The sequence below is a fragment of the Gracilinanus agilis genome, chromosome 1, assembly GCF_016433145.1.
Source record: "Gracilinanus agilis isolate LMUSP501 chromosome 1, AgileGrace, whole genome shotgun sequence".
Taxonomy (NCBI): Eukaryota; Metazoa; Chordata; class Mammalia; order Didelphimorphia; family Didelphidae; genus Gracilinanus; species Gracilinanus agilis.
This window is the reverse complement of record NC_058130.1, coordinates 253,501,705-253,521,565: the sequence shown is the minus strand read 5'-3', so window position 1 is coordinate 253,521,565 and position 19,861 is coordinate 253,501,705. Positions and strand designations below refer to the sequence as shown.

The 19,861-nt window shown below is 38.2% G+C and overlaps 1 protein-coding gene across 1 annotated transcript in view; it reads left to right on the top strand.

Moving 5' to 3' along the window:
- The first annotated feature begins 1,546 nt into the window (after nucleotides 1-1,546).
- The window catches only part of ZCCHC7 (zinc finger CCHC-type containing 7), a 309,742-nt gene continuing 291,427 nt past the window's right edge, over nucleotides 1,547-19,861 (top strand). Inside the window, exons 1-2 of the mRNA XM_044660977.1 lie at nucleotides 1,547-1,610; nucleotides 11,561-12,188. Of these exons, the coding sequence (XP_044516912.1) occupies nucleotides 11,585-12,188 (604 nt within the window). The 5' untranslated portion in view covers nucleotides 1,547-1,610; nucleotides 11,561-11,584. The remainder of the gene's footprint in view (nucleotides 1,611-11,560; nucleotides 12,189-19,861) is intronic.

Sequence of the window (19,861 nt, the reverse complement as noted above, 5' to 3'; positions counted from 1 at the left end):
ATTTAATTCTCATGTGCTTCTTTGAATTGTTCTGTTTATTCTATATATCTCTTGCTTTGTATATGTTTATATATATATATATATTCCCCCCCCCCCCTCTGTTAAATTTTAAGGTCTTTGAGCACAGGGACTGATTTTTATGTGTGTTTTTTTTTTTTTTTTTTTTTTTGTAACCCTGGTGCTTAGCAAAGTGCCTGGTATATAATAGGTGCTTAATAAATATTGATTGATTGATTGAAATAGTCTGAAATCACTTCAGGTCCTGGGCAAGTAAACAATTTAATTATTATTTAAGACTTACATTTTTAAACTTATTAAACTTTTAAGGTTCAATATTAATAAATATATGTAGGATACTTCCACTACTTAAGTAGAAGAAGGGTCCAAATAGCCAAAGGCCCCCTTGCTAAGAAGAGATCTTAAAAGCCAAAGAAAGCCCCTCCAAAGTCTGACTGTGAGGGAATTCCTAATAATGGCCCATTGAAAAAATGCAGAATAACGAGGAAAGCTGATGTTTCTGATTTCACCTCCTCTTTTCTTCTTTGTAGCCAAGGTCTATGACCACGCGAAGCTAGGGAGCCTTCCAGAGGGAGCGGGGAGAGGTTGGCCACTCAGGGCTCGTCCTCGGGGCATTATGGGAATTGTAGTCAGTGGTGGAGGCCTCGGCCCTTCTCCCATCCTCTCGCTGCTCCCAACTTCAAACTCAGCCCCAAGAGCTCAAGTCCCTGTTGCCACACGCAACAATGACGGCTGCTTACTCTTCCAGCTCAGGGAGCCCTGAGACTGTCTCACTAACAGCGTTTCCGGAAACCCCTAGGCCCTGGGGCGAAGAAACTCTAGAGGGTAAAGAATGAAAAGGAAAAAGAGTCCAAAGAGACTGGAGAGGTTGGATGTGAGGGGTGGCTCTCCCACCTGAGAGACCTGGGTGGAAGAGAGGACAGAAAGGGAAACATACAAAACTACGCGTGCGCAGAAAGATTTTTCCCGGAAGTACGTTTCCTGAGCCGTAATACGTGCGCGAGGCTCCTCCCCTGCGAGTTTGTCCCCGCCCTCCCCGTTCCTCTAAGCGTTTCGGTTCCTGGTTGGTGCTTCCTGGTCGCAGCTGCGGCAGTGAGTATGTGACGGACCCGGTCCGCCTCCGAAGGGTCCTGGCTCGGGGATGTGCACGTGCTCCCTCCTCGCCCTCCCGCCCCTCCGCTGTCCCCTGTTGTCCGTCAGTCACCGCTCGGCCTCTCGGCCGTCCCCTCCCCCACGGCCCGGCCCGTGTCTGACCCACAGCGTTGGCGGCGGCGGCCTCCACGCAGCCTCGCGGGGACGGTTTCCCTCCGAGAGCCCCGGGGAGTGGGGCGGGGCGTGGGCGTGGGCTCCGGCAACTCCCCCACCCTGTCCCCGCCTCCGGGATGTTGTTGGGGTGGGGGCGGTCTTGATCCCGAGCCCGGCGCGGGGCTTTCCCTAGGCCTCCCTGGGGCGGGGTTGCGGGAGGTGGGGACTCCTGCGGTGACCCCAGCCCGGAGCTGGTTCGGGATGGCGGTCGGAACGGTTTTAGGGACAATGGCCACTTCCAGAACTTAAGAGCCTCTGCCCTTTGCACTGGGATCCCACGCCAGGCTGTGAGTTTTCCCAGACACCAGTTGCATCCTTAGAGTTGAAACCGACTTAAGGTTGAAAGATGCTAGTGTCAGGTGCAATTAACCATCTCATGCTGTAGAAACGGTGACAGAAAATTTCCAGGAGACAGACCTATCTCCACCACTGGAATTTAAAAAAAAATAAACTTGTAGAGATCTTGAATCTTATTTGTCATTGCCTCTCTATCCCCAGGAACTGCTTTATCTTTCCCCTAGAAAGCTATTTTGGAAACATTTTGTTATTGCTCTTATATTTGCTAGTTGGGGAATGGAAGAGAATTAGGGAAAATAATGACACATTAAATAATATGAGTTTTTTTTGGGAGGGATTTGGGGGAAGGCATGAAAGGATTTAGAGTAGGAAATGGAAATTATGAGGATTGCATAGTAAACGACATACATTTCAAAAAGAGGATACCTTTGGAAGATCCATTCTTTTCTTGGTCAGTCGGGTTATTGAATTAACTTAGCCCCAATTGTTGACTCTCAAGACCTTGTCTTTTCATCATCTTTTTGTGTTCACCTCGAATACTTTTTGGTTTTTCCACCCTGCCAGTTCTCATTTTTATGTGGGAGACATTATTGTGTTTGGGGATTTGCTGTCATATTGACTAGTTCAGTTTATATCAGAAATTTTAGGGTGGAAAGAAGGACTTCTCTACAGTTACCTTTTTAAACAAAATTTTCAGCAGTTTAACTGTAAGGTCTTTTGCCTCCTTTTTAGATTTGCTTGGACTAAAAGGTTCATTTAGACAGTTGGGTAAATTTGTTTCCTTGGAAAAAAGAACAGTAGCTTTGAGAGGGTAGCTTCCTTCTTGCACTTGTAATTGGAAACAAGCAGAGAGCACAAAATAGAATAATATTTTACAACTGAAAGTGACCTTGGAAATTATTAATGAAAATCTATGTAAGCTTTAGGTCATATAGTTTTTATTATAGTTCAAATTGCAGGTAATGAATAATACTCTTAAATTGGAGAGTCTTTTCTTTTATGTTGTCCTAAGCATTTGTTGCTTTGTAGAGCTTGAGAACTTGCTCCATATTTTAATTGTGCCTGGAGCATTTGCTGTTAAGTAGTATTCTTTATTAGTTTCTTTGGGCCTGGGGGGGGGGGCCTCTTTGCTCAAAAAACACTTGTACTACCAAGACTAGTTACTTAGAACTCTGTGATAATGTTTATATCCTGGAGGACGCTATAGATTTTCCATCCCAATTAAGAATTACTATTCCATCACAGACCCTTGCTTGTACTGTTTGTCTTCAAGGAAATGAAATATTACAAGGCCATTCTAAGTGTTTAAATTGACATAATTTTATAACTTGACAAATAGCAAATGAAAGAAAGGGTTGTTTTATACCTTCCATTTCCCTCTACAAAAGGACCATTCTGGTTACCTACAAAAGTATTGGGAATTCTTCACATTTATCTAGAAAAGTCTGGAGCAAATGATAAACATTTTATATACTTCCATGAAAGTTTTTCTTAAAGCAAATTAAATACATTTGAATATAATTAGAGTTGTAATTCAAACTAAAAAAAAAAAAAAGCCTCAGGCAAATCTCAGAGCAGGCATACATAAACTAAACAGATTGCAAATTCTAGTGAGCACTGCTTTCAAGTATGGAAGGAACAAAATCCTCTTAATCAAAGGCCACAGGGGCCCAAATGCTAAATTTATTTTCCAGTGTTTCAGTAACAGTCTCAGATAGGAGGTTTAGCAGATCTTATTATGTGTCTGTAGTTTACTTTTGGCATAAATACATGGGTGTGCCTATGGCTATGTTCTTAATCCTTTCCCCTTTAGGAGTATTCCAAGAGGAATTCAAAATTTTAAGTTTGTAATTTAGGTTTTTGATTTTTTCTGATTTTTAAAAAGATTAAATTTCCTATTAAAGAATAATGAAGAGTTTACTTTTATATTTGTAGCATTTTAAAGTGTAAAAATTCCATAGAGTCTAGCATTTCAATATGAACTGATAAAAATTATGAAAATTACAATTCAGATAGTCAAGTTGTAATAGTGCAGGGAAATGAAGGCCCTATTATAAAAGTATTACTAGTACATTTTAACCTTTACAGTGAGAAAAGTCCAAGTTGGTTTGTTTCTTTCAAATAAAAATAAAGATACATGTAGAGTGATTTTTGTGAACCTTGGCTTCTGATTCATGATCAAATTACTGAAAATCTATTATCAGAATAGAAAAGATTCCTGACATTTAAGTAAAGAATCTAGAGTTAAGTAAAATATCTCTTTATGTAACATTGTTTAGATTTTGGTTATGTTGATTTAAGTGGTAGAAATGGAAAACTGGTACTGTAGCTGAATAGTAGATTAGTGCAGTGCAGTGCCACTCACTGTCATAGGTACTTTACAACTAATATGTAATGATCCTTAAAATAACAATGGGAGGTAGTTGCTATTATTATCCCTCTCTTATAGCTGAGAAAATTGAGGCAAACAGAGGTTAAATGACTTGCTCAGGGTCCAACAACTATGAAATATTTAAGACCAGATGTGAAGTCAACCAGTTAATATTAATTAAGTACTTACTACATGTCAGACACTTTGCTAAGCATTGAAAGAGAAAAAAGACAGTTCCTGACCTCAAGGAGCTTACCATCTAATGCAGACAACATACAAATAAATATAAAAATTAATGAAAGGAATGTACTAAAATTAAGATGAGTTAGGGGAAGTCTTCCTGTAAAAGATGGAATTTTAGTTGGAATGTGAAGAGATCTGAGGAGGTCAGTAGGTGGAGATGAGAGAGAGAGAGCATTCCAGGCATGGAGGATAGCTGGAGAAAATGCCAAGAGGCAAGAGATGGATTGTCTTGTTTGTAGAACAGCTAGGAGACCAGGTTATTGGATCAAAGAGTAAGTGGTATGGCAGGGAGTAAAGTGTAAGAAGACTGAAGAGTAGGTGGGGGCTAAGTTATGAAGGATTTTGTATTTGATCCTGGAAGTGATAGGGAACCAATGGAATTTCCTGAGTAGATAAGTGACTTAGTAGGACCTGTACTTAAGTGGAGTGGGGAGAGACTTAAGGCAGGTAGACCTACTAGCAGGGTATTGTAATAATCTAGCCATGAGACGATGAAGGTCTGCATTAGAATGGTAGCAGTGTCAAAGTAGGGAAGGGGGTGTGTGGGAGAGGTGTGGCAAAGGTGAAATTGACAGCCCTTGGCAGCAGATTGGTTAAGGGGATGAGATACAGTGAGAAATCTAGGACAACTAGGTTGCAAGCTTGAGTAACTGGGAGGATATTCAGAAATTCTTTACAGTAGTAGGGAAGGTGGGAGATGGGGCGGGTTATGTGGAGAAAGATTGAGTTCTTTTTTGGACATGGCTAATTGAAGATGTCTACTGGGCATCCAGTTTGAGATCTGGAGCACAAGCTGATTTGAGAATCTTCAGAATAGAGATGGTTTGTTAAGTCTGTGAGAGCTACTGAGGTCAGCAAATGAAATACTATTGAGGGAAAAGAGAAAGTGGCCTAGGATTGGAATCCCTTTGGTTAAAGTCATGATCTGGATGAGGATCTAGAACAGGGGTGGCCAACGTATGGCTCTTGAGCCATATCTGACTCTTTTGAGGGCCAGATATGACTCTTTCTGCAGGAGCCATAAAGTCAATTTTTTTCAGGTGCTGTTACAGGAGCGTGCACTGTGAGCACTGTATGGCTCTCATGAAATTACTTTTTTTTTTTTTAAACCCTTACCTTCCATCTTGGAGTCAATACTGTGTGTTGGCTCTAAGGCAGAAGAGTGGTAAGGGTAGGCAATGGGGGTCAAGTGACTTGCCCAGGGTCACACAGCTGGGAAGTGACTGAGGCCAGATTCACGAAATTACATTTTAAAAAATGTGGCGTTTATGGCTCTCACAGCCAAAAAGGTTGCTGACCCCTGATCTAGAAGAAGAGTGGTCAGATAAGGAAGAGAAGCAGGAGATAGTGGTATCCTGAAAACCTAAAGAAAAGAGAGTATTGGAGTGTGATCAACAGTGCCAAAGGCCGCAGAGAGGTCAAGGAGACTGAAGATTGAGAAAAGGCTTGGATTTGGTAGCTAAAAGATCATTGGTAACTTTGAAGAGAGTAGTTTCAGCAGAGTGATATGATTGGAAATTGGATGATAAAGGATTAAGAAGAGAGTGAAAGGAGAGAAAGCCTTGAGGCATCTATTATGGACTACCTGACAGAAGAGATATAGTATGATAGTGAGTTTAGAAAGATGGAATGAAGGTTGTTTTTTTTGTTTGTTTGTTTTTGGGATGAGGGAGACACGGGCATGTTTGTAGGCAGTAGGGAATGAGCCAATAGACAAGGAGAAATAGAAGGAGACAGGATGTAATGGGGATCACTTGTGCAGGTAGAGGGCTTAGCCATGGTAAGGAGCAGGGTCACTTTATCACTTGAAATGGGGCAAAGAAGATGGTGGAAGAAGGTGTATGAATGAAAGATGTGGAAGAGAAGAAAAAAGGATGCTCTGTGTGAACCACCTCAATTTTAGAAACTCTGATGGTCCCAACTTAAGGCCTAGTACTTTATCCATTGTTCCACCTAGGAACTTAGAGTCAGAAAACTTAGGTTCTTTACTGCTCTGTTTTTATCTATGTGTGACCTATGTCCTTTTCTGTTTTCCCTATCTGTACAAAGAGGGAGTTTTACTAGATGATCTTTGATATCCCTTCCAGCCCTAAAATGATATGCTGTGATTTTTCAGAGGCATCACCTGAATTAGCATTTTATCCATAGATTTTTACCCTGTTTTTGTTTTTTTTTTTTTGCTTTTAGATGACCAAAGGAACACATTTTCTAATGTTTTCATGTTTTGAAGAGTTATTTATTATAGGTAAATCTATTTCTCAGGACTGGAAACCAAATATCTATTAATGTCTCCAGCAGGAAAGTAAAATTAGTGAATTCTTATTATTTGTTTTCAAAGCTAAGCATTTGAGGTTCTGCTTTATTTATAAATCATTAGTAAACTAACATTTCACAAATATGTTATGAGATTTATAGAAAGAAAGCCAATCTTTTATGAATTTTTATTAGATGACCTTAAATGGATAATTAAACTTTTGAGTAAAAGTACATAGAAAACAAACTTTATAACTATTATTCCCTTCTGTGGACACTAATTGATTTTTCTAGACCCTACTTTAAAAAAAAAAAAACTTCTCTGTCTTTCTTTGACATATTCAGAAAGATTATTCCAATCTATGTGAAGGAGAATGTTTCAGGCATGGGGGATAGCCAGTGCAAAGACATCAAGTCAGAGGACAGAGTGTTGTGTGTGAGAAACAAGAAGTAGACTGGTATTCCTGTAGAGTATGTAGAGAAGGGAGCAGACTGTAAAAAATTTGGAAAGGGAGGAAACCAAGTTGTGAAGAGCTTTAGGTGCTAAGCAGATGACTTTCTATTTGGTGCCAGATCTGACAGGAACAGTTGAGTTGAGAGGCTGACAAGGTCAGACTTGCACTTTAGAAAAATAAGTTTGGCAGTCGTTTGGATGATGGATCAGAGTAGAATGAGACTGGAAGATTGGAGACCAATAAGACATTACAGAAATCTAGGGGAAGGGATGAGGGCCTAAACTAGGGTGCAATGTTAGGGAAGAAAAGAAGGTAGAGATAACAATATTTGATTGCATGTGTGGTGTGAGTGTGTCTGGTCAAGAATGACATCATGGTTGCAACATAGGTGAGTAGGACTAACAGCCCTGTCCTTGGTGGTAATACAGAAGTTTGGAAGAGGAGAGGGTTTTGGGTGAAAGATAATGAATTCCACTTTTTTTGTTGAGATTGAAATGCCTCAGAGAGATCCAGTTTGAGATGTTCAAAAGGCTGGTGGAATTGCAGCTTGGAAGAAAGATTGGGCTGGAGCTGTAGATCTGGAAATCATCTTTGTGGTGATGATAATGGAACCCATGTGAGTTGATGATAGCACTGAGAAACAGTATTTAGGAAAGAAGACCCAAGACAAAGGCTTAGAGTACATGCCCAATTAGGGAGCATGGTACATGGATGTTAAGGAAGGAAACTGAGGAGCAATCACACAGATAAGGGAGAAGTCAGTCAATAAGCATAATGTATTAAATATTTGCTATGTGCTGCTAATTATGCTAAGCATTGGAGATACAGAAATAGGCAAATATCCTTAAAGAATAAACAGTCTATTAGGGGAAACAAATATGTATAAACAAGCTCTATATCAGATAAATAGGGAATAATTAAAACAAGAAATTCACTAAAATTGAGATGGGTTAGGAAAGGGTTCTTGTAAAAGATGAAATTTTATTTGCAACTTAAAGAGAAACAGGGAAATCAGGTGGAGATGAGGAAAGAGAGCCTTCCAGACATGGAGGATAGTTAGAGAAAATGCTCAGAGGCAAGAAATGGGTTGTCTTCTTTGTAGAACAGCTATGAGACCAGGTTATTGGATCAAAGAGTAAGTGGTATGGCAGGGAATAAAGTGTGAGAACACTGAAAAGTAGGAGAGGGAGGTTGTGAAAGACTATATGATTCTGGAACCAGTGAGATTTATTGAGTAGTTGAATGACTTTATGGAATGACCTGGTCAGACCTATGCTTGAGAAAAATCACTTTGGTGGTAGAATGGAGGATGGATTAGAGTGGGAAAGACTTGAGGCAAGAAGATCTGCCTGCAGACTATAGAATAGACCAGGCCTGTATTACAGTGGTTGTAGTGTTAGAGAAGAGAAGAGATGGTATAAAGGTTAAATCACCAAACCTTGGTTAACAGATTGAATTGGGTGGGTGAGAAATAGTGAAGAGGTAGGTAAGGATGACATCTAGATTGTGAACCCGAGGGACTGGGAGCATGATGTTGTCCTCTATAATAATAGAGAAGGTAGGACCATAGGAACAGTTTAGGGAGAAAGATAAAGAAGTCAGTGTTGAACATTTTTAGTTGAAGAAGTCTACTGGATATCAAGTTTGAGATATTTGAAAGGCAATTGGGGATATGAGATGGAGGTTAGTTGAGAGGTTGAGGTCAGGAATCCTTTGATTTGAGAATCAACAGCATAGAGATGGTAATTAAATCCATGGAAACTGATGACATCACTAAGTGGAGTAGTATAGAGGGAGAAGAAAAGAGAGGGTCTAGGACAGAACTCTGTGGGACATCTAGGGTTGGAGGGCATAATCTAGATGAAGATCCAGCAAAGGAGACTGAGGAGCAGTTTGATAGGTAGGAGGAGAACCAGGCGAGAGTTATGTCCTAAAAATCTAGAGAGAAGAGATTATTAAGGAGAAGAGGTCAGTAAGCAATATCAGAAGTTGGAGAGAGGTGAAGATAATGAGGATCAAGAAGAGGCCATTTAAGCATCATTACAAAAACCCAGAGGAGAGTATGCAGGAGGAGAGGATAGTCAGGTAGTGTCAAGTGCTGTAAAGAGGTCAAGATAGGTAAAGATCAAGAAAAATCCATTAAAATTAGCAATAAACATTGGTAACTTTGAAGAGAGCAGTTTGAATTGAATTATGAAGCTAGAAGCCACATTTCAGATAGTTTAGAAGAGAGATGAAGTGGAGGCATTGAATATAAAAGTCGAGTTTAGCCAAGAGGGGAAGGAGAACTGAGAGGATGATAGTAAAGATAGTAGGATCAAGTGAGGATTTTTTGAGGATAGTTGAGATATGGATGTATGGAAAAAGAGCCATTAGATTGGGAAAGATGAAGACTAGAGAGAGTTTATAATGCTGGAGGCAATCTGATAGAGAAGATATTAAGAGATAGAATTAAGGGTGTCTGTGGATGGGTTTGTCTTTGCAAGGAGAGGTGCTACCACTTAGTCAGAGACTGTTGGAGGAGGAGAAAATGGGGAACAATATGAAAAGAAACAGTTGTTTTGGTGAGGACTTTTTGTCAAATGATCTCAACTTTTTTCATGAAGTGTGAAGAAAGGTCCTCAACTGAGAAATTGGAGATGCCATGAAAAGATTGAAATGTTTTGGAATTGTCATTGTAGTAAGTTTGAGAAAGAATTGATTAGAGAACAACAGAAGGATCATATTACAGTTGAGATTTGATAACATGAGTCCAATCAGTATGACTTTGTGATTTCATTTTCCTTTAGCAGCATGCAAATAAAAGTAAAGGTGGTTAAGTTAACAGGAATGATCCCAAGAGTTGTACAAAGTGTGATCAGTGATAGGGTAACAGACAAGGACTTTGAGAGTATAGGATAGAATTGAAATGGTTCAGTTAGAAGTTGAGATTGGAAGTGAGAATGTAGCCAGTGCAAGGGCCTTGGCCTGGTTAAGCATTTGAGGGGTAGGGTGATTGCAGGTCCTGGTGGAGACAAAGAACAATATTAAGGATTGTAAACATAGGAAAATAAATTAAAATTTGTGATCAGATAAAGGAATTTTGGAGTTCAAACATGGAGATGGCAATGTCAAGGTTAAGAACATCTCAGTGTGTAGCTGAGGTGGAATGGTGGAGAGTAGTTCATGGGAATTGAGTAGAATGAAGAGCTTGCAAGTTAGGATTTAAAAGATACCCTTCCCTCCTACTCCCTTTGTGTTAGTAGGGAAGGAGCTAAAGATAGTGAGACTCTGAACTGATTTTGAAAGTAGGGAGGTTAGGGGTAAATTTTTTTAAAAAGGAAGAGGAAAAAGATGAAGGGCAAGTATGGTGACAAATGAAGGCTACTTGAAGTTCTTAATCTTTGGTCCACAGTGTGTTGAGTATTAACAGTGCCTGCTATGAGTAGTTCTGCTTTATTACAAATGCTTTTTTATTTTATTTTTATTTTTTTCTCCCTATCTCTAGGTTGGGCATCTTCTCAGCAGACATCTTGCTGTTAGACCTGAGACTCTTTAATCCTTTTATCTTTGAATTTCTACCTTAGGGCCCTTGCTCTCCAGATTGTGCCTTACTTGGCTTACTATTTTGGCAAGCCCTACCTGGGGTTCATTTTATTCCTTTCTCACTGGTAACCTCTGGCTGCCTTGCCTTGTCTATGTGTCTGCTGTTTGCCCAGCCCTACCCCCATTTCTGGAATGGTTCCCCTATATGTGTATTTTCTCCTCTTACTGTAAGCTCTTTGCTTATGTGTTTGTTTCCATTGTGATTAGTATTTAAGTGGTTTTTCATTCACTGGGTTCTTAAGGAGGCAGTACGGAAAGAGCACTTGCTTTAGTCAGACTTGGGTTAAGATTCTCTCAGCTTGCTACCTGTGGACCTTAGGCCAAGTTACTTAACTTCCTCAGGCCTCAGTTTCCCCTGCTGGAAAATAAAAAAGGTGGAACTCGATGGTCTCCAAAATCCCTTTGTCCTACAACAGTGATCCTATCTTTTTATCGAGGAAAGTCGTGACCTTAATGGAAGAGTTTGGATTGTTTTGTAAGATGTCTTTCCTTCTTGATGAGCACTCAAGAGGTAATGTGGTGTAGTCTAGAAGAAAGAGCATTAGATTTATAGACAGAAGTCTTGGGTCTCATTCCAGGCCCTACTCTTACATTACCTATATGATCTTGGGTAAATCATTCATGAGACCTCCATTCTTAATTTAAGTCACAGTATTGGACCAGATACTTTCTAGGCTTTTTCCACTTAGAATTCTACACTATGAACTCCTTGTTAAACTATGCCTCAAATATCATATTCCCAGCGTTGCCAGTGGATTTCTTTCCATGTAGCATTTAAATGTTTTCATGATATTTTGTTATCTATTATTGGGAAGGTTAGGCATCAATGCATAAAGGTATCAGAAATGTGTAGATTTAAAAGTCATATCTCTAATTTTTTAAAATTATTTTATAGCTAAGTGAAAAGTCATTAAAATTAATTCCCAGGACTATCACATTTTTTTGAATTTTGCTTTTATGATAATATGGCTACTCAAATTTGACACTATTTTCCTGAAACCTCACATCCTTTGTATGATATTGTCTTTTACAGCATTAAGGTCACTGCTTTTCCATAATGTTTGGTGGGTATGAGGATATAGAAGCATATGAAGATGACCTTTACCGAGATGAATCATCCAGTGAACTGAGTGTTGATAGTGAAGTGGAATTTCAACTCTATGGCCAAGTTCATTATGCCCAGGACCTTGGTGATGTCACTAAGGAGGAAAACAATGAAGAAAAGGGCTCTGAGGATCCTGAGTCATTGAATATTAAAAAGACATCTCAGAAGAACTTAATTGTTCTTTCAGATACTGATGTCATCCAGATATCAGATGGTTCTGAGGTCATCTCTTTGTCAGATGAAGATAGTGTCTACAGATGTAAAAGAAAGAACAGAGGAAACCAGGTATTGGAAAGTCATGATGAGCAATCTGATGAATTGTCTAGAAAGAAGTATAAGAGAGCTAATAAGAAGTCTAAACGTGGAGAGAGATCTAATGTGATTCAGGAAGTTATGGTTATAGAGGATAGTTCAAATGAAGAGAAGGAGATTACTGTCTCTGAAAGTGGAGAAAGTGATGTGGAGAGCTGGATGTTACTGGGATGTGAAGTAGATGACAAAGATGATGATAACATTCTTCTCAACCTCGTGGGCTGTGAAACTTCTGTTGGTGAAGGTTAGTACCATTTTACATATTTTGGTTAGGACCATATTACCATCATCTCTTGTCACTAAGAAGCACCATTGCCTCCAAAGAGGTTAATTTTTGTTATTTAAGGCCAATATATTGGGTCTTGTGACCCTTAGAAAAGGTAGAATCTATTAATTATTACATTTTATTCCTTACCTTTCTACCTTTTCATTGTTATTTCGCATGAAGATGTCTCTCTTATCCATGGTCCCTGTGATGCTAGTCTCATTGAATTTTTGAGTTTCAGAACACCAAGACACTTAAAACTTCTTAATTCTCTCACTATATTGTTTAGGCAGTTAATATTCCATCCAGTACCAGGCCTTTTTTCTCTATTACCTGCCCTAATAAGAGATTCCTCTACTATGTAGCTTGTTCAGAGAAGAATTAGAACATTATTATAAGACCAAAGCTAGAAAGCTTGGAGTTTGGTAGGGAGTTAGTAGACATGGAATTCGTTACAGATCTGAATAGAGTACTGAGCTTGTGGTCAAACAATAAAGGGAAAAACTGAGGAGCTTCAGATCTAGGGTATATTAGTATGATGAATTTTAGTTTCCTTGATTCTTAAGTGCCTATTGTTCAGATGAAAACTACTATTTAGTGCTGAAAACTTTCTTTACATTCTGAGCAAGGAATTGGAACATTAAGTAAACTTAAAGTACGGAGTAAGACTAATCAATCGAAAAAATCTGAAAAATGAGGGATATTTGTGTCTCACATTAAAAAACTTTTCCTGAGTCCCTTTTAAGTGGAAAGGACTGTGGGGAAAGAGGTACAGAAGTATAAGAAATATTCTTAGACCTCAAGGAGATTATAGTTTAGAAATAGTATATATATGTAAAAAATAACCAGCAATGTCAAATAATAAATAAGTGATATAAGAGAGCATATGCTATGGAAGTTCAGAGGAGTTCAGAAATCTCACTGTGGGTAAATGTCAGGTGGAACATGAACTGGAGTTAGAGGAACAGAGACAAGTGAAATGGATGAGAAGCAAGGAAGGAGGTTTCAAATGAACAGATCTGGCTATACATGTCATTTTCCAGGGGCAATAATAAGTGATAAATGATTTGTAAAGAGTGATACAGCATGTATATATAATCACCAAATAAATGATATCTTGAGCAGAATTGTACATCAGGAACTACAGTATATGTTTTGATCTGTAATCTTAAATTGAACCTAAAGCTAGGAAGAAGTTATGTATCAACTAATTCCGACAGACATATATTATATACCTTGATTATTACAAATTCAGGTTAGGTCATTGTTTATTGATGTGATGTTGATTTAGATGTGTATTTGAAGTTTAAAAGTTTATGTTTATATTTTAATCATTGTGAACTAAAAATATATTCTTGTATTCCTTAGCTACTGAAGTTACTTTAAATATTTCAGAATTTTCAAACTTATCTGATTTTTAAAAATTAGATTACTAGCAATCTTATTTTTTTATTAAAAGTTCTAAGAACATTATTAAAATATCTGACATTTGTGTAGCACCTCAGTGTTTTAAAGGTGCTTTATCTATATTATATTATTTGGTTCTCACAATAGTTGGTGAGAAAAGAAGTTTATTATTATTTTTATCTCATAGATGTAGAGAATTGCAGCTTGGAGATGGTGAATTGCCCAAGGGCAACACAAGGAGGAACAATGAGTAGAGGGGAGGAATTGAAAGTATTCCACATTGGATAAGACTGGAGACTTTGTTGGAGTCAGATTATAAAAGGCATTGGAAGACAAATTAAGGAGTAGACTTGTATAGGCATGTAGGAACAACTAAAGTTTTTTGAGCAAGGGAATGATTAGACATATTAGTACTGGAAGTAGGGAAACTTGTTTGACTTTTTATCATTTGGGCACGGGGCTCAGGTGGTAGTGTGAATGACAACTAGAGACAGATGGAAAAGATATTAGAGAGGAGTACTGTTAACTTGTGCTTATAGTTTAGAGTTGGGGACCTGTGATGTCACAGGATTAAATAAGATAGTTTTAAAAAGGAACTGTGATGATGCATGATAGCTTTTTGAAGATAGTTAGGGACAAAAAACGAATTTATATGTAGAGTGATAGGTGATAGTGCACGTGAAGTTGATGGGTTATAAGGGGATAGTATAGAACTTGAGATGAGAAAAGTGAAATAATTATGAATTGTAATCAGTAGCAGTGAAATCCAGACTGACCCCTTCCCATTAAGATGTTTCTTTCAATCTTCTTTTCCATTGCAGTTTTGAGGTACAGTGTGGCATATTTGAATATATAGTCAAATCCCATCCTTGAATTGATTAGTTTTCCAAACTGCTTTTTCTCTCTTTTTTTTTTTTTTAAACTTGCTTTGAGGGATGACTTGGCTTGATATCAAAAGGGATAATGGGAGCAAATGTCATATAGAAAATGAGATAAACACAAATAAAAATAAGAATCCTTCTATTAAAGAAGTTCCAGTGGCTCCTTTTAGGATAAAATAAGGCTTTGTTATTGAAAGTAGTGCTTTAACTACATATTGAATCAGGAAGAAGGATTCTGTGAGGAAATGAGGAGGAGACTTTAGCCTTAATACTCCATTTGCAAAATGGTGGCAGAACTATAAGCACATTTAACCAGTACAGATATATGTACAGCGAATTTTCTACAAGACTGCTTATAGAACATTTTTTCTATAAGATTTTCTACTGAGGCATTAGCATTGGCCAATGCAAAAGTTTAAAAGTGTAGAAGAGTAAAATGTATAAGGAATAGCAGGAAGATCACTTTGTCTGGATTGTGAACTGTGAGAAGGGAAATAATTTGTAATGAGACCAGAAGACAGATTGGGGCCAGACTGTGAAGAACTTTAAAAGTTACAAGGAGTTTTATATTGCATCCTAGCTGCAATAGGGAGTCACTGGAGTTTATTGAGTCGATGAGTGATATGGTTAGATCTACACTTAAGGAAAATAACATTGGCAGCTTTGTGGAGGATACCCTGCAGTGGGTAGAGACTTGAGTGAAGGAGATCAATTAGGAGGTCTTTGTAAAAATTAGTCTTAGGCAAAAGGGCTGAAAGCTTGAACTGATTTGGTGCATGTGGGCTGAAAGAGTTGAAAGAGAGATGTTAAGGCAGAACCAGCATGACTTGGCAGCTGATTGGATTGGTGAGGGAGAGAATGAGGAGTCAAGGATAATGCTAGTTACAAACCTGAGGGGCTGAAAGAATGGTGGTACCTTTGAAAGAAATGGGGATGTTAGAGGCAATTAGGTGTCTCAATGCCAGCCTTGGAATTAGAAAAGAGAACTGGAACTGGAGAGAGCTAAGATATTGGGGTATACTTACATTTAAGATCACAGGTAATGCTTTAAAGGATCTTTGCTCTAGAGCAGCACTGGTAAATGTTTTTGAGTTCATGTGCACAAACTGCAACTTCAAGCTGCCTGTGAGCCTCCCTGCATTACCCCTGAGAGAGGAAGGAGGACCTGTGGCTGGACTGAGGGGCAGGGCATGCAAAAAAATGTCCTTGGGCACTGGGAAGAGAGGGAACAGAGCAGCTCTCCTCCTCATGTGCCAGCCTGGCATCCATGCCAATATTTGTCAATGCTGGTCTAGAGTATTAAGTCATGTTTTAAGCTTGTGGCATTGTTATTTATTTTCTTATAATTTTTTTTCTGTACTTGAATTTGATGATATTTTTCTAATGACTTTAATTTTTTCCCCTTATTTGTTTTATTTCATTGTTATAAAGAATTTCTGATGAGGAGACTCTTGCACCAGTGCAAGTAAGCATTTTATAGTCATAAAGAGTAGCTGGGATAGTGAAAAGTTTAGTAACTTGCCCAGGGTCATTACAGCCAGTGTGTTTTGGAGGAATTGGAAGCAAGTCTTACCGGCTTCAAGGCTAGCTCTCTATCCACTGTATGGCATTGCCTCTGTATAAGTTACTTAGATTAGGAAATGATCTTACTTGCATTAAGTGTGTTCATGTGTAAATTTCAGTTTCCTGAGTGTTACCTATAAGACCTAAATAATACCTACTATATGTCACTAATTGCATATTATTGTCATTTATCCCTTTTCTTCACTTTAAGACTTTGTTTTTGTCTCCAGTTTGAATTAGGACAAATTCTGCAAGTTAAATTAGTTGATGCCATCAGCTAATATCTTAAGTATATATAATCTATTTTATTCCTTTGATCTGCTAATACTATAATCCTATTTCTTTCCAATTAATAAGAAATATATTGAGAACAGCTTAATATTTGATATTATCTGTTTCAAATAATCATAATCTATTATAAATAAATATGAATAGAGTTAGAATTTATTTCTTATGATTTTATTAACTTTAAAATGGCTTTTTAAAAAGCCATCACAGTTTTTTGTCATGTTTCACTTTGGACATTGTCATTTATTATCGTAATCATTCTAATCCTTCCATATTAATAGGAAGCCTTGGTAAAATTAAAAAAAAATTAGTCAAATCAGAGAGAAAATTTAAAGCTTTTTTGAGGTATATGCAACTCATACATACTCCAAAAACCCTATATAGGGGTTTTTAGTAGAGTTCCTTATACAAAGTAGTTCAGTGAATATCTCATATTGACATTTTTTAAAAGTGTATTTGCTAATTCATTATCAGCATATACAAATATTTTTTAAGCACATACTATGTATAGGCTATTGGGCTAGGCATTGAGGATACAAAATATATTGATATTCCTTCCCTTGAGGTTCTTGAAATCTCTTCAGGAAGGCAAAAGTAAATAACAATACAAAATAGCATATGTAAGTATCAACTATATGGTATGTACTGAATATTATGGAAGTTCACAGAATTACTTGAAACTAACAGGTTTAGAGTAGGAAGGGATCTTAGAGTATGTTAATGATGACAGCCACCTCTTGATTTATATGCCACAGAAGCAAACCTATTTTCAGGTATTTTGGATTGTAGTAATACTATGGCAGTATTAAACTTGGGTTGTCTATCTATATATCCCTACTTTCTTTGTACCTTTCCATTTAACCTATAGAGACCTGATTAAATCTAGATGCCTCCAAAATTCCTGATTATAACTAAATATATTTATACCTGTTTTTATCTCTCTCTAGGCTCAGTGAGAGTAGGAATGTTTTTTTCTTCTTGACCCTTAGCTAGGAGCCCAGTTGCTATTTGATGAATGAACAACTTCTGTGTTCTTTATCAGTGATAGTTGTTAAGTCAGATGTTTTAATTAGCTGGAGGCATATGTTGAGATCTGAATAGAACATATAGTAGAATAATTGAAATTTTGTTCACTGAGTAAACTTTGAGTTGAATATGTTATTTGGCTTGCATTAAAAATCTGTTATAAATAATGATTCACAGTTTTTTCTCCCCAGATTGATAATACTTGGCTATTCTTATAATGGGAATAGATGTATAATGTGGTAATAAAAGTTAGGGGAGTTGATAAAATTTTTTTCATATGATGCAAACCAAATGAATTATTTAGTGTGTTCCCAATTTACATTTTCTTGGAACTTGATGAATAAATTGGGGGACCTTCCTGAACCAAAAATCTAAGGCTCCCTGCATTATCATTGTCCAAAGAAGAAGCAAGAAGCTGGTGACAATGAACGCCATCTGAACAAGAGTCATTTAATAGTGTTAATCTTTGTAGGTCTTTAGCCTAAGCTGTGCTCGCCAAATGTTATGAAGCAGGGGTCAGCAACCTTTTTGGCCGTGAGAGCCATAAACACCACATTTTTTAAAATGTAATTTCATGAGAGCTGTACAGTGCTCACAGTACGAGCTCCTATAACAATGTGCGCTCCTGTAACAATGCCTGAAAAAAAAATTGACTTTATGGCTCCTGCAAAAAGAGCCATATCTAGGGGCAGCTGGGTAGCTCAGTGGAGTGAGAGTCAGGCCTAGAGACAGGAGGTCCTAGGTTCAAACCCGGCCTCAGCCACTTCCCAGCTGTTTGACCCTGGGCAAGTCACTTGACCTCCATTGCCTACCCTTACCACTCTTCCACTTATGAGACAATACACCGAAGTACAAGGGTTAAAAAAAAAAAAAAAAAAAGAGCCATACGTTGCTGACCCCTGTTATGAAGGGAGTGAGATCAAAGGGACCTTGAGCGGGTAACAAGCTAGCAGGAGGTTGGTGTTGGTTGTTATGGTGGAATGGGCAACCTCATTTGGGTATGAAACTTGCTTATGAAAGTACAAGGATCTAAACCCTGAAAGCTGAGTGCCCAGTAAAACCTCATTGCTACCTCTAGGTTCTTTTAAGATGTCAGGCAGCCGCCTCCCTGCTGAGGAAACAGCCTCCTATTGGTTATGGAAGACTGGCAGGAAGTGGATGTATGATTTCCTGCCCCTTAACTATGGAGTTTGTTTGAACCTTAACAGTTCAGAATTCCCTCCTTGTTGCCTGTCCTCCTTAGCCTTTGTTGGAAAGGGAATAACCACAGGATTCTCTGGTTAAAGGCTATGGGATTTATTGGTCACTGGGGAAAGAACAAGGCAATGGCAAGAAGGTTTGCTAACACTAATCTGTTGCTATGAATTCACTGGCTGAAGCTGGTGGAAGGTCCTTAGAAGGTCTTGGCTGACTAAGGGCCAGAGCAAAGTGGTCTCTGGTTAGGAAGTGAGTAGATTTATTGGCTAACCTTGTAAATGATGATAATAGATAATATTGATTTGTTCTTGAAGATAGTTCCTAAAACCCTACTCTATCCTAAGGCCTAATTTCCCATGTTCCTCCTCCTTTCTCCTGGGGCCCAGAGGGGGTTAGGGGTAAGTGTGTGCTCAGGGTGAAGTCAGGGGGAAACAACCCAGCCTTGGGTTTCCAGGGCCTTTTATACTCTCAGTTCAACTGCCAGTTGGTATCTGCCATGTGGCGCATGCCACCCTCAACATTCCATCTAGGGCAACTGACAGGTTTGACCTAAGCCAAACATGGCAGTGCTAAAACCTGTATTACAATATTGATACTAACAATTTTATTTTTTATTTTTAAATTTTGTTTTTCTAATTGCATGTAAAAACAATATTTAACATTAATTTAAGAAATTTTAAAGTTCTAAACTCTCTCCATCATTCTTCCTCTTTCCTAATTATAAGTATTAAAAATGATAAAGGCTGCTATAATAATATATATTAGTATTTTAATTAAAGCCATGTTTATAGATAAAATCATTAGACCACGCGCTTGTAAGCATTCAAAACTGCCGCCTCCATTACTGCCTCCTAGCCAAGCGCCTACTCGCAAAGAGACCACTCCCTCCTAACCCAGGAGATTTAAGCTCTTCCCTGCGTCAAGACGTCGGCCTCCCCAAGCCCAAAAACCGGAAACGGAAACCCGTTGGACCACGGGAAATGTAGTTTGATACATTTCCCAAATTTCACTTTTACATTCTTGAGAAGACAAGCAGTTTGATAAAGATGATTATGCATGTGCAGTAATGCAAAAATATTTCCATATTAGCCATGTTACGAAAGAAGACAGACAAAAAAACTCCAACAAAACCTAAGAAAAATAAAGTTTAAAAAAGTACGCTTTGATCTGCATTCAGACTCTGTCAATTCTTTCTCTGGCTATGGATAACATTTTTCATTATAAGTTCTTTGGATCATTGCACTGCTGAGAAAACCAAACATAGTCATTCACAGCACATCATCATACAAT